At 40.6% G+C, this 15,037-nt stretch overlaps 1 protein-coding gene across 2 annotated transcripts in view; it reads left to right on the top strand.

Annotated features, from left to right (window-relative positions):
• Positions 1 to 12,606, top strand: part of Usp24 (ubiquitin specific peptidase 24) — a 124,935-nt gene extending 112,329 nt beyond the window's left edge. For both annotated transcript variants that reach the window (XM_048351409.1, XM_048351408.1), the window contains exons 62-68: positions 1,773 to 1,838; positions 4,540 to 4,606; positions 5,207 to 5,285; positions 7,507 to 7,582; positions 8,503 to 8,589; positions 8,860 to 8,970; positions 11,692 to 12,606. In XM_048351409.1, coding sequence (XP_048207366.1) covers positions 1,773 to 1,838; positions 4,540 to 4,606; positions 5,207 to 5,285; positions 7,507 to 7,582; positions 8,503 to 8,589; positions 8,860 to 8,970; positions 11,692 to 11,754 — 549 coding nt within the window. In that variant the 3' untranslated portion in view covers positions 11,755 to 12,606. The remainder of the gene's footprint in view (positions 1 to 1,772; positions 1,839 to 4,539; positions 4,607 to 5,206; positions 5,286 to 7,506; positions 7,583 to 8,502; positions 8,590 to 8,859; positions 8,971 to 11,691) is intronic.
• The last annotated feature ends 2,431 nt before the right edge of the window (positions 12,607 to 15,037 follow it).

Raw genomic sequence — 15,037 nt, 5'->3', positions numbered from 1 at the left:
GATATTCAATGATGATCTGAAAACACCTTTTAGTTTGTCCTGTATTATGTCCTCCTATTTCCTATTCATATTTTCTAATTGGGATTTTATTGTCTGTAGTTGTCTCTTTTTTTCACTTAATGTTGTAACTATTTTCCTATTATTATCAGTGAGTATATTTTATCCTTTCATGTACCATAATTTAACCATTATAGTTCATAGTAATTCTGTGGTGACAGTGTGTGAAATTGTTTTCCAGTTTTGATTTTGCTTCCCATGCAGTGTTTTAAAAAATAAAAAGTAGGGTTTTTCTCCCTTTCTATAATATTAATTTTGAAGCACCATTCATCATAGTAATAGCTATCATTCAAGTTCTACCTACGGGATGCCAAAACATATTTACCTCACTTAGTAATCCTGTGAGGTAGACCTTATCCTGTGAGGTAGTCTTATCACCATTTCATAGCTGAAGAAAGTGAGTCACAGGGAATAACAGTAGCAGTGGGAGTAAAGTGAGTCTAGGAATACCAGTTACACAGCTTTTACTCCTAATCCATTGCTTACTGCTTTCCTGGGAGTACCTGGAAAAATACTTGAGTCTACATATGGTTTACATTAGTCTTTTTATCTTTACATAAGTGATGTATTACTTAATTTAAATATACAAGGCCAAGCCAAATACTACCAGTCATTTTTGTCCCTCTTCCTCACTTTGCCCCAATGAGCAATATTTTCATATTGATAGGTTTCCTTTTGTGCTCTCTATGCATTCTATAAAAATTAAATTCTTCTCACAGAGATTCTACTGTACCAGAATATTTACCCCATTGTTTATAATAATGATATATAGTGGCTAATGGATCACGTCTTGAGGCTCTTATAAGAGATCCTCTGTCGTCAGCCTTTTCTGTATAGAACTCTTCTGAGGTGATTAAGTTTCCCTCTTAGCCATTTCCTACCTTTATAACCTTGAGCATTTGCCCATTCTGCAAAACAAGAAAGAGACTTCACAGGCTGTAAGGGTATAGTGAGGTGTGGTATGGTATACTCTGGCACCTTGGAATTGTGCTGTTAGAATAAAGTAACTTCTCCCACCTTAGATGTTTTTAAACATTAAAATGTAGAAAGTAATGTGAGTTTCACGAATCTTTTTCATGCAGTGTGTTTTAGCAGATTTTCTTATTTTACAAAATACATTTGTAATTTATACTATTCACAACACTTGCTTGCCTCAAAGCTTTCTCATTTGTATTCTCTTAGCTACACTAACATATTCTAAAAGTAAAATTGGATATCTACATTTATAAGTGGGTTTGTTCAATAGCTTAAAATTCTCTCCTTTCTTCCTCACCTTTTTTTATTCTTTTTTTTTTTTTTTTTTTGGCCAGTCCTGGGGCTTGGACTCTGGGCCTGAGCACTGTCCCTGGCTCCTTTTTGCTCAAGGCTAGCACTCCGCCACTTGAGCCACAGCGCCACTTCTGGCCATTTTCTGTATATGTGGTGCTGGGGAATCGAACCCAGGGCCTCATGTATATGAGGTAGGCACTCTTGCCACTAGGCCATATCCCCAGCCCACTTTCTTTATTCTTGATCAAATATCATGGACTGTTAATTTGAAATTAGAAGTTATTTGTCCCTGATTCAGTATTTAAGGAAATTGAGAAGGGAATTGACTTGTCTACAGGTTCCCAGTAATAGAACTAGGGCTTGGTTCCAATAGTTGTTGATTACCAGTCAATGTGCTTCCCCTTTTAAAGTTACTGGAATGTTTATTCTTTTCCAACAAATTTCAGAATCAGCTGGAAACTGCTCCACCTCATGAGTTAAAGAATACATTCCAACTGCTTCATGAGATACTGGTAAGTGATAAGTGTTCTGAATCACTTACACTGAGATATTTATTAGTTAGCATGTGTTTATGAATTACTAGTCCTTTTATTGTTTTATGTTTATTTGACCTACATGTGTTGAGTCTTCATATCAATTGTGCCCTTCACTCATAACTGATTAGGGACAAACAGCAGTAAAACAGTACTTGCTTGAAGTCTTGTGAAGAAGTCAGATCAGAACACATGCTGTCATTGTGCAGAGTCAGAGAAATGGTGACTGCCAATTAACCCAAAATGGGGCTTTTTCAGTAAGGGATGCACTTTAATAAGAATAAATGTTTCCAGGTTTTAAACTTTAGGAGATAAATTGTTGGTTTTATAGTTCACCAAATCTTAGATATTGTTGACTGTATATGTGCTATTAAAGCTGTGGAAATTAATATAATCAATTATAGAATGCTTTTCTGGTTTCAGAAATATAGAACAAGAAAAGGCTGTTATAGCTGGACTCTGGTGGCTCATGCAACTCGGGAGGCTGAGGTCTAAGGATCGTGGTTAAAAGCCATCCTGGGCAAGAAATTCCATGAGACTCTTTATCTCTAATTAACCTCCAGAAAACCAAAAGTGATCTGTGACTCAAGGTGGTAAAGTGCTAACCTTGAGCAAAAGAGCTGAAGGACAGTGCCCAGGCTCTGAGAAGACCCATGCCAACAAAGAATAAAGAAAAAGCAATTTATAGCAAGGGGGAAAAATCAATTAAAATCAGTAAAATACCCTACTATTTGAAATGGAGATTTAGAAATACGAAATGATTGGCCTGAAGTCCTTCCTTGGCTAGTGTAGCACCTGTAGCTGAGCCTTACCTACCAAATGACTGGTTTTGGATCTCAGGCTCTCCTATAGATCCTGAAGAGCTCTGTGAGTTGTAAATGAGTGGTCTGACTAGAGGAAGGAGTGGGAACGGGGCAGGGATTTAGAAAAGAAACCTAAACTAGGTTGTAAAAAGATTCTGCTACCAGTGCCAAAGCATTGACTTCTTCTGGCCATGGGTTACACACAAGGCTTTGAGGGCCAGCTTCTACCCGTACACTGGTTTTGTTTGACCCAAACTGTGCTACTTTTTTTTCTGAATTCTTACCGGTACTGAAAAATCATGCAATCCAGTCATATTAGTACAGTAGTCAGCAGAAGCAATAACCATGTGCCTCTTTGGGTGAGGCCTAGAGTCTCTAGTTTTCCACCAGCCTCACCAATACTTTGCATTGTCAGTGACTCTGACCGTTTTACTCATTGGTCATCTTCCCTGCCTCTATAGTTATTTAGCTTACTAATCTTGCTGTCCATAGAATTGTTTTTAAGTAGGAAAATTATGTGACCTCAATCTCGGGTAGCAGGATTTCTCTGGTTGGAAGCTGGGATCTGGCAATAATATGAGCATGATATAGTTTAACACTAAGGAAGTGGCAGAAGGTGAATGGACAAGAAGGGACAGATCAAGAGGTACTTTGGAAAGGGAATGAATAGAATTTGATAAATGGTATGAGCTGATGAGAGAAGCTAGTCAGAAGCTCTTTAAAGAAAGGAGGTCAGGCATGGTGGCCCATGCCTATAATCCCAGCCATCTGGGAGGTAGAGATAGAAAGATTAGGGTTTGAGACTAGCCTGAATAAAAAGTTAGCATTTCCCCTTCTCAATAAGCAAACTATGGTGGAATGTGCCTGTAATCCTGGCTACATGGAAGACCTAGGTAGGAAGATCATGGTCCCTGGCCAAAAGTGTGAGATCTTATCTGAAAAATAACTAGAAGCAAAAAAGTTTGGCTTAAGTGGTAAAATGCTTGCTAGGAGGCAGAGGATTGTGTTCCCTTTAGATTCCTGGTGCTTAGTAGTATGCCTTGCCTCAGAAGAGGCATTGAAATGGTTTGAAATTTAAAAATCTGTCATAGATACCCATCTTTCTAATTCTTTACCTCTCTTGGTACTAGCACTTTTGCAAACTTTGGAAGGACCATGTATTGTTCAATAACAAATGCAGATAGCTCACTACATTGTTACACAGCTCAGTATCAAAAACTAGAAATAAGCTGGATGCTGGTGGCTCACATCTGTAATCCTAGCTACTTAGGAGGGTGAGATCTGAGGATTTCAGTTAGAAACATGGTCAGGTAAGAAAATGCATGAGACCAGAAGACCGGAAGTGGAGCCATGGCTCAAAGTGGTAGAGCACTACCTTTGAGCAAAAAGTTCAGGGACAGTGCCTAGGCCCTGAGCTCAAGCCCCACAACCAACAAAAAGAAAAAAATAAATAAATAAAACAGCCTAGAAATGAAGAGAATAATGAATTCGATCTAGCCCTCTACTGTAGCAAAGCAAAACTTTACAAAGTAGCTGTTAGAGCCTGTTGATAGCAAAACTTTTAACACACTTTAGTAAACTAAGGAAATAAAACTCTTGTCCTTAGGATCCCAAAATATTATATCCTTAGCCTGCAGAGACTGAAGATACAGGTTGTAAGAACATGTGTGAAACAAATGAACAGATTTTAAGTATTACTTAATATTTTTATCTTTAAAATTTGAGATCTGTGCGATACATGGCAATGACATAGTGTCTGTTAGTATTGAATCTCTGGAAGTATGGAAAAAGAATGGAAATGGAAGTATGGAAAAAGTCACCAATGACTACTCTACTGGCTGTTTCACTGACCAACCTTTGTCGCTTTGCTATCACAGGTCATTGAAGATCCTGTACAAGTGGAACGAGTCAAATTTGTATTTGAGACAGAAAATGGATTACTAGGCAAGTATGCCACGCTGACCTGTCTTCATTGGGGAGATTGTTAGGGGCTTTTGTTTTGTTTCTATTTTGTATGGTTGATTGGTTTGGTTACTTTGAGACAAGGTCTTACTGCTGAGTAGTCCAAGCTGGCCTCAAATTCTTGATCCTACTTCCTTGGCTTCCCAATTGGGGTTATAAGCACATGCCACTTGCCTAACAAGGACAAATATTATTTATTTCTAAATCTAAAATAATTAGGAAGAAATAGTTAATAGAAAGAACTAGTATCATAAATTTCTATTTATCAGACTGTACTACAACTACCCTTTTAGCAGCATAGTGTGTGGGAAGATTTGAATAATTAGCCAGATGAAATTGTAATTTCGTTTTCAGTTCTTTTGAAAGTCAAACTATCACTACCATGTCTGTTTTGTTAACCTAGTTAAAGTAGCATTTCTACTCATTAGAATTGGAGTTCTGTTGAGTTAGGCATCATTATGGCTTTCATTGAATTCTTTCCTCTCTGCTTAGCAGTATAATTTTCAGAAGAGTAGAGCTTGTTATGACTTAGCCCCTCTTTCAGTTTAGTGCCTTGTTAAATGTCCTCTCTTCTTCCTCCAGCTTTGATGCATCATAGTAATCATGTTGACAGCAGTCGATGCTACCAGTGTGTCAAATTTCTTGTAACTCTTGCTCAAAAGTAAGTATGGGTTTAAAATGCATAGAGGAAAGGCTGTTTTAACAAGTCAGATATGGTTGGAAAAGTATCTGCCTTGTTTTGAACCTTAGTCTGATTCAGTTAGAACATGCTTCCTGGGAGGCCAGAAACCTGTTTAGATGACCCTCAGAAAATGTAGAGAGAGTATTAGAAGAGTCACAGATCTTACCAGTTTCTTGTAAGAGAAAAGCTATCTGGACACCAGTGGCTCATACTTGTAATCCTAGCTATTCAGGAGGCTGAGGTCTGAGGATCGTGATTAAAAGCCAACCCAGGCAGGAAAGACCATGAAACTTATTTCTAATTGCCCAGAAAAAAAATCTGGAAGTAGAGCTAGATAGCTCAAGTGGTAGAGTGCTAGCCTTGAATTAAAAAGCTAAGGGGCACTGCCTAGGCTATGCTCAAGCCCCACTATCAGCACATACACCAAAAAAATAAAAAGAAAAGAAAATCTAAATCAAAGTATGTCCTAAGAGCAGGAACCTTTTCATAGTCTCTTCCTTAATTAAGTACTAACTCATTCAAGTTCTGCTTCTCCAGTTTCAAAACAAGCTTCTCAAGGGACAAAATACTTATCTATAGATTGAGCACTCAAGAACCAAGGCATTGTGTGAAGCACTTGGCTTCAGTTGTCTTATTTGGTCTTTGCAGCAGCCTCTTGAGGTAGATAAATTGTGGCTTACATGACATGTCTCAAGTCATAGAGCTAAATGTAAACAAGCTGGTGTACCCTAAGGTGAAGGTTCTTTGTCTTTTCATTGTGATAAAATATCCATAAAATTTACCATGTTAACCACTTTTACATACACAACTCAGCAGTACTCAGCATTACATACTTTTGTACAACTGCAGTCACCATATTATCTCTAGAATTCTCTTCATCTTCCAAAATTGAAATTCTTCACTCATGGAACACTGAGCCCCATTTCTCTTTTTGCCCATCCCTTCACAACCATTCTGATTTGTCTCTGAATTTGATGGCCAAAAGCATCTCAGAATACAGATTACAGCATGCATATACCTTTTTATGCCTAGCTTATTTCACTTAGGGTTTGTCTAGGTTATAACATATGTCAGGTGGGAGTTCTTCCTCTCGCCACATTTTATTTACCAATAGAGGGATACTTGGAAGGCACAGGTTCTTATTATCACTTGATTCATTTTGCTTTGACTCTTAAGCATGGGGATTGCCATGTTTAGACTTGAAACAGAATAAAAATCTTTCATATTTTTTATCCTCCAAAATGAGAACTCTATTACATTTACTCTGCTACATTTAAACTTTCTTACCAGACAAATTAGACCCTAGGTGAAATAAAGCATGAACTGTTTTCCAAATGATTCATTATTGTGGACACAAATGAATATTATTATCATGCCACAACTGTTGGTTCATTAGCTAAACTTGACATTGGTGGCATGTCAAGAGTAACATTTCAAGTAGTACTGGGACCACGTAGTATGTCTGATACTAGCGGATGCTTCTTTTGCCGTCTCTTTCCATGTACATCTTCATTCTTTACAAATTGATTTCTTCTGTACAATAGTGGCAACATCACACTGCCATTGCTATCTTCAAATGTGAGACAGCTTCCTGGACAAGTAAGGAAAAACAAAAAGAAGGGGTTCCCAGACCATGCTTTAAAATTATTGTTTCCATAATCGCTTTCATTCATTCATTTATTTATTTAGCAAGTCCTGGGGCTTGGACTAGGGCCTGAACACTGTCCCTGGCTTCTTTTTGCTCAAGGCTAGCACTCTGCCGCTTGAGCCACAGTGCCACTGCTAGCCTTTTCTCTATACATATGTGCTGAGGAATTGAACCCAAGGCTTCTTCATGTGATGAGGCAAGCACTCTTGTTACTTGGCCTTATTTCCAGCCGGCTTTCATTCTTTTTATATCAAAAACGTATTTATTAAATCTACAAATCTGGGTTTGGTTTTTTTTTTCAGTTTTGTTTTCCAACTTTGAATTTTAGCAGGACTAATTGGATAAATGTTCAAGAAGGTGAGAGACTTTGCACTGTGTGTTTACCTTTGCATGTTAAATGCATTACCTAGCAAAACCAGAAAAGGTAAAGTAAAAATATAATACAAAGACAGCTGAATTTTAATGAAGGTGTTCACAGTACAAAGGTATTATAGATTGAACAGGAATATTTACAGAGAAAGCATTCAGCTAATAAATCTTCTTGATCACCAGGTGTCCTGCAGCTAAAGAGTACTTCAAGGAAAATTCTCACCATTGGAGTTGGGCTGTGCAGTGGCTACAGAAAAAGGTAATTGAATTTTGAGCTTCTCTAGATATAACATAGGAATTAATAATCACATATCTGATCTGAGAAAATCTCCTAGACCTAAATGGTAGACTGACCACCAGGACTTTTCAGACTTGAAACAATGTTTTAGTATAGCCAATGCCTACTTGTATGTGTTAAGTTTGTGTCTTAATACAAGTTTGTGTTCCCTTCTCCATAGGGGTATGCCCCCAAATCTAGTGATGCCTGGAACCACAGATGGCACTGAGCTCTGGATATTCTTTATTCTTCTAAACATACTTACTGTGATAATATTTAGTTTACATTTTAGGTCAAGTAAGAGATTAATAACAATAACTATTATAAACTAGGAAAGATTGGGGGACATAAGGTACCATGAAAGGTATACGTGAATATAGTCTCTTTGTCTCTCAGAATACCTTGTTGTACTGAATTCTCCCTTGTGATGATGAGATGGTTCAGAGCCTAGATGATGTGGATGGGATGAATGACAAGAGTTGGCCATGTTTCAGTTCTGACATCTGTCACTGCAAGGATTGCTGAGCATGACAGGCTAGCAGAGAAATTATTTACATTTGGGCATTACAACATATGATACTGAGATTGACATATAGTTTAAAACTTAGCAACTGCTCGATTTCTTAGACTTAACTATTAAGTGATTGATCACAGGTAACAAACTGAAGGAGGTGAAGTTGTATACATGCTCTAATGCAAAGGCAGGAATGATTATGTATGAAGCATTTTTCCCTTGAGGTTTTAAGAGAAGAGAAAGAAATCCTCCATGGTGTTTTGGGGTTGTGGACAGTCTGGGGTAGATTTCTATCCTAGGCCTTTTTGGTTCAAATATCTCTTGTTTGAAACTGGGCATACAGGGGCTTTCTTGACATCTGTGATGGCATCCTCATCTTTCATCCTAGATGTCAGAGCACTATTGGACACCACAGAGTAATGTTTCTAATGAAACCTCAACTGGAAAAACCTTCCAGCGAACCATCTCAGCTCAGGTGAGAACTGTCTTTGTGCTTATATGCTTTCAAAGCCTTTGTTCAGGGTTTTCAGAAACCACTGCTGAGAGAAGTGTGAGTTGAAAATGAGAATAAACCAAAGTAGCCTTTGAATTTCTAAAAAGACAAGTTGGTATATCTATGCAGAGCATTTGCCTAGGAGAAAAATACTAAGTTGATCTATGGGGTGCAGCCAAAGGCTACTGAAGGGTAGTTGCTGCTACAGTAGCAGCCCCTAACCTTTTCTGCTTGTGTTTAAATCTCCTACAGGACACATTAGCATATGCCACCGCTTTGTTGAATGAGAAAGAGCAATCCGGAAGCAGCAATGGGTCAGAGAGCAGTCCTGCCAATGAGAATGGAGAGAGGCACTTACAACAGGTACATGTGTCTCCACCTATCTGTGACTGAAAACACAGCACCTGCACTTTAACTTTCCAAAAAGACTTTAGTCAAGAAAGAAAAGATGTTTCTCAGAGTGTGTATAAAGAATGATAGGACAGTGCAGCCCTTTGGTGCTAGTACAGTCAACTGAGAATCCACGAGCCTTGCACAGCTGAACAGTACTGTAACGTGAAAGGAGTACCAGGATGCAAGGTGTGTGTCCTCACAGCTACCTGATGATGGACCCATACACCTGGCTGCGCATGTATGGATCCAGCCATTCACACTACAGCTAAAGAGCTCTCCATTGCTCTCCAGCCTTTCTGGATATGGAGGAAAGGAAAGACCCCATGTCACAGCAATACACCTATTTACAGTGGACTCAGAATAGTTAATGCCTAGATTTTTTTTAACTTTTTCATTATTTATCATCATACAAAGAAAATGAATATTTATGAAATACCTACTACATGCAAAATAATTGTGAATGTAATTGTGCTTATTCTTCTCCAGTAGCCTTGTGTCTGTGGTACCAGCACAAGACATGACAGAGTCAGCCTCACTGAGGGAAGGCTGCAGGGGGTGGATTAGTGGTTTCTTTTAAGGACTATCTCTCAGACCTTCTCAACAACTTGTGGGACAGACACTACCTGATTTTACAGAAGGATGATTAGAACCACCCAGGCAGGGTCACTGTCAGTGGTTTACTTATCACTTGCTTTATATGTAGAGAAAATAATGGCAAGCTCCTACGGCCATGCTTAAGCCCGGGTAATCTGCACTAAGTTGCCTCTTACAGACCTTAAGCCTCTCACCTGATAACATATTGTACAGTTTCTTTCCCATTTTTCTTTTCTTTTTCTTTTTTATTTTGGCAGTCCTGGGGCTAGAACTCAGGGCCTGAGCACTGTCCCTGGCTTCTTTTTGCTCAAGGCTAGCACTCTACCACTTGAGCCACAGTGTCACTTCTGGCTTTTTCTATATATTGGTGCTAAGGAATCAAACCCAGGGCTTCATGTATGCAAGTCAAGCACTCTACCACTAGGCCATATTACCAGCTTTCTTTCCCATCTTCTTAAAAAACTTTCTCTCGGGGCTGGGGATATAGCCTAGTGGCAAGAGTGCCTGCCTCGGATACATGAGGCCCTAGGTTCGATTCCCCAGCACCACATATACAGAAAACGGCCAGAAGTGGCGCTGTGGCTCAAGTGGCAGAGTGCTAGCCTTGAGCGGGAAGAAGCCAGGGACAGTGCTCAGGCCCTGAGTCCAAGGCCCAGGACTGGCAAAAAAAAAAAAAAAAAAAAAAAACTTTCTCTCCTCTCATCCCACACATTCTCTCCTCTTCCTCACAGATTTTTCCAAACATCTAAACTTAACTGTCCCTCTATTCTACCTCACATGCATTCTTCAGCTTCCTCTAGCATTGACTTCCTCTTCTCCATAGTAGAGAAAATAGGTGACCTGTGTTTCTCATATCTCATCTTAGCTACCTGTTCAGCAGCATCTGTTGCTACTAGCCATTCCTCCCTTTGTGAAACACTCTCTTCCACTCCTTCCATGGCTTCTCATGCATTAGGTTTCCTTGGACTCCTCTCCTTGTTCTTTCTTAGACTCATTCTCCAAACAGCCTCCTCCAGGACCCCAAGGTTCCATGCTGTGTCCTAGGTCCCACTCAGTGCTTTCTTGCCCACCTGCCATAAGCTTCTAAGCACCAGACTGAATACGACATCCAGAACTGCCATGCCTCAGAAAATACACCTATCATCATGCCAGTGTCCTTTACCTCAGCAGTACTTCTGTGTATCATCCAAGCTAGGATATAACATCGGAACCAGCCCCCACACAGACTGCAGTCAGCAAACCCATTACACAGTGTTCACCTGTCTCTTTGTCTGCCCTGAGCACCTCTGTGTCTTAACTCTGCAACTCCAGTGCCTCCAGTTTGCATCCTCTCTGGATAAAAACTTCCTATGGCTTTTCTTTGCTGCTAGATGAACTCAAGACTCCTTATATAGCTGTCCTTCATCTTTTCCTGATTTTAATTTGTCAAATTTGCTGTTCCTTCCTCTTAGGCTCTTCCCATACATGTCATCTAAACCCAACTCAGCTTATGTGTCAGCTTATGTGATTCTTGTCCTTCCCTGTCCCTATTCCAGGTAGCTTAGTCCCAAACACCATACAATTGGAGACAGCATGCAGACCCCAGAAATACACAGAGCCTATCCAGCAAATGCAGTGCTAGTGGTAGTATGTCTCTGCTTGGTGCTCTTGCTCACTACAGATCTAATTGGAGCCTGTTTGTGGGGGTTGTGACTAAACTGTATTATATGAATGAAAGGTTTTTCATAATCAATAGTCAGAGCTCAAGGATTAATTGTGTTTTATTACCTTTTAACAGACACAAATTTAATTGGGGGGCTGGGGATATGGCCTAGTGGCAAGAGTGCCTGCCTCATATATATGAGGCCTTGGTTCGATTCCCCAGCACCACATATACAGAAAATGGCCAGAAGTGGCGCTGTGGCTCAAGTGGCAGAGTGCTAGCCTTGAGCAAAAAGAAGCCAGGGACAGTGCTCAGGCCCAGAATCCAAGCCCCAGGACTGGCCAAAAAAAAACAAACAAATTTAATTGGTGAGAAGAAGTCATATGGAAGGGACTTGGTATAGGAAACCTCTCATTTGAACTATATGGACATTAATTTCCTTTTCCTTGCCTCAGGGATCAGAATCTCCCATGATGATTGGCGAGTTAAGAAGTGACCTTGATGATGTTGACCCTTAGAAGGCTGTGCACCTAACCACACTGGGTGCCTGGCACCTCAGGAAAGCAGAATCTCATCCTCAAAACCCTTAGAGGAGCCTGGAGAGCTGGAAAAGTTGACTCTGGAGGGCCATTGGCTCTGAAGGAAAGCTTTCTTTGGCCCCTAGAAGGTTGGGAGATGTTGGCAGGTGAACTCCAGCAAGTGGACCCGAGTCCCACATGTGGATTGACACTTGTGTGGAAACTTAAGGAAAAAGAGCTGCTGCCAAGCTCATGTCACATGAGCACACAAGAGAGGGGTAAGCGGTGGCTTTCTCTTCATTGCCATAAGAGAAATTCCTTGTTTTTTTGTATTTTAAGGGAGAAAGGCAAGCTGCCTTTTGGTGTGTGGGGGCAAATTTTTAATGTTACAGTCATGTTGAGTAGGAATATCCCATTTAAAATGATGTAAAGATATGTGGTAAAACTCCCTTTCACTGTAAAGTAGTAGCTGAAGAATTGCGTTTACATGGACCTTTGTATTTAATATGTCTCCCTCTCCATAGGGTGTTGTCCATGGGTCTGGTTGAGGGCTCTGGGAATAGGCTTGAACCTTGAGGAAATATCAGGATAAACTGGAATGTTCACTAAGCTCTTGAAGGTACTTTCTGATTTGATTAAGACTGAAAAGAGCAATAAAAACGCCGTGTTCTGCAGAAGCACAGGCAGTACCCTTGGCCGTCAATCCTAAAGAAGTTAGGGGTTGCTCCCAAAACAGATTTTTTTAAATGAAATTTAAAGCACTTTCAGATATAATTTTTATCCAGTTTGACTTCTTAAAATTTATCTTTTTAGTGCTTGGAGACATATTGAATAAACGGTAGTCTCAAACCATGTGATCTGCAATCATTTGCTTTTAACTGCTGTAGCCCATACCATTGGCTGTATATGAAGCTAGGTATCTGGGTTGGGGGACACCATTTTGTGAGTTTCATTATAAGTTTGATGCTAAGATTCTCCTTGAAATTTTATTTCTCCTCAATGACTAATACCAAAAAGCAAGATGTAAGAGTGACTTCCTCAGAAATCTCTATGGTGACCAAACACCCATCTGTTTAGTTGTACTTCACGGTGTAGCATCATAGCTCATCAAGTCCAGAGGCTTGTGGCTGTGGGAGATAGTGGAAACAGAGCTTTCCTGTTTTGTGTACCTTTTGTTTGTTGAATTGCTCACCCTTTTAGTGCTCTTTTGGCTTTAGATACATGTTATACCATTATTCCCTCCTACCATGTACAGAACTTGGGAGTCTTGGGAAGTGCCAGATTGCCAATGTCAGCTAGAGTTGCCAGGTCAAAGAGGCCCAACCAGCCCCAAAGTGCCTTTTTGGTTGCTTTTGCATCTGTGGGGACACTTGACAGTGGTGACAAGTTCCCTGCTGTGCACTTTGAATCGCTCTTTCTTCCACTGCAAAAAAAAAAAAAAGTCCCCACAAGGGGACTTTTGCAGCCATCTGCACACCCAGGAGAATATGGACGGCCAACATTGAAGAAAACTATGCCTCCAGAGCACATAGATGAATAGGGATTTGGTATGGTTCCAATATTCTTATAATTTTGAATGTGAAGTTCTAAAGTTGATTTTAAATATGTAAACACCTCGTACTCTGCTATCCCCCCTACATACATACACACACACTTATCTCCACACCCATTTTTGCAGAAAGATTGTATGAGACATACATAGAAATGTTGGCAATTATTTGTGTTGGGGTATAGTCTCCAGCAACTGCACTCAGGAGCCCAAATTCAGGAGTAAAATTGCCACTTCTAGTCCCTTATTTCCTATGGAAACGATGACGCCCTTCACCCCCGCACCTGCTGTTTGTCCACGTGGGAAGCCGCATCAGGATCACTGTCCACTCTTCGCTTTGATTCATTATTACGTTGTTGCTGCAATGTGCAATGAGCATCTTTCTGCTTTGCTAGCAACCACCCCATTTTCCTTGGCTGCAGACAACAAACCTGCTGAGGACTACTTTTAATGTATCACAAAGTGACAATTGTGACAGGCTTGCCTTGGAAGAGTTGTCATTTTTACTGCCAATTTTTTGGATGATGTTTTTATAATCTTTCACAAAGTCTGCAAGTCAAGCAGGAATTGCACAATTTACTCAATGCTGTATGTTCTCGAGAAGCTCCCTGCATCCAGGCTGTTCATGGGACCTTCAGGTACCCTGGGATAGACAAGAGGGCACCCCATGAGCAGCTTGCCCACAGCTCTCCTGGCAGACTGGCGTGGCCACTGACTAAAGTCGTAAGATCCAAAGCACTGAGCCATCAGGCGCACGTGGCTCACCATCCCTTCCCTGCTGTCATGGAGGCCTGTGCAGACCTTCTGAGCTTCTGAACAAGCAGACTGGAATTTCCCTCTGCTACCTCTGTGTACAAAATCTTGTTTATAAAATTTCAAAAGAAAGTAGGTAAACTAGGGAGGAATCATTATTCCAAACTTGGTTCATGTATAGCAAGAGTTCTTAGCTTGTAAGAGTATAAAATAAATTTTCCAAAATGAGTAAGTTAGTCTCATAGTTTTCTCCAAATACAATAGGGCCCTGTGGGGAGCTGAAGCACATGGGTCTGAGGCCTGGCACTAGGTGGCGCTGTGCTCACTTCCCACAGTGCTCTGGCTGGGGGGTCAGAGCCACCCTGCAGTAAGGGGCTGTGAGTGTCCTGACCCTTCTGAGATCTTTCCTCTTCCCAGGACTTCTTTGCAAGGCTGGGACAAGGATGCCAAACTCAGGCTACTGATCTGTAGACATCCTCCCTGGAGCTTTGACTCTCCCAAGGGGTTCACTACTCACTACAAATCATGTTCCTCCCAAGGCCCCAGAAAGCTAACATTCCTGCTCTATTCTCATTCCTTGTGTCTTGTGTTGTGCACATGAGACTCTCCCTGGTATTAGTAGAGATCTTTTCCTGCCGATTCCTCCTGAATCATGGTAATCAACTGCCAACTCTTTAGGAAGATAATTAGGTACAGGCATCCATACAGATGGCTTGGAGTTGGTCCTGGGTCTTCAGGGAAGGGGCAAATGGATAATAGAACTGGTGATACAGATATGACATTATCACCCATTGACTATGGAGCACTTCCCACATGTGACATGGAATTGTCAAAAGAACCACTGAATGGCAGCATGACATAAAGCTAGTCACATGCCATGTTTTGTTTCAAGCCAAGAATTATAATCATGCAGGCACCCTGACTCCTTAAAACCATCTGCAGGCTTATGAAAAAGGGTTCTGTGAACATTCACAGTGCTAG

The sequence above is a fragment of the Perognathus longimembris genome, chromosome 7 (genome assembly GCF_023159225.1).
Source record: "Perognathus longimembris pacificus isolate PPM17 chromosome 7, ASM2315922v1, whole genome shotgun sequence".
Lineage (NCBI taxonomy): Eukaryota > Metazoa > Chordata > Mammalia > Rodentia > Heteromyidae > Perognathus > Perognathus longimembris.
Note: the sequence above shows the minus strand (reverse complement) of the source record. Positions and strands in the feature narration are given on the sequence as shown.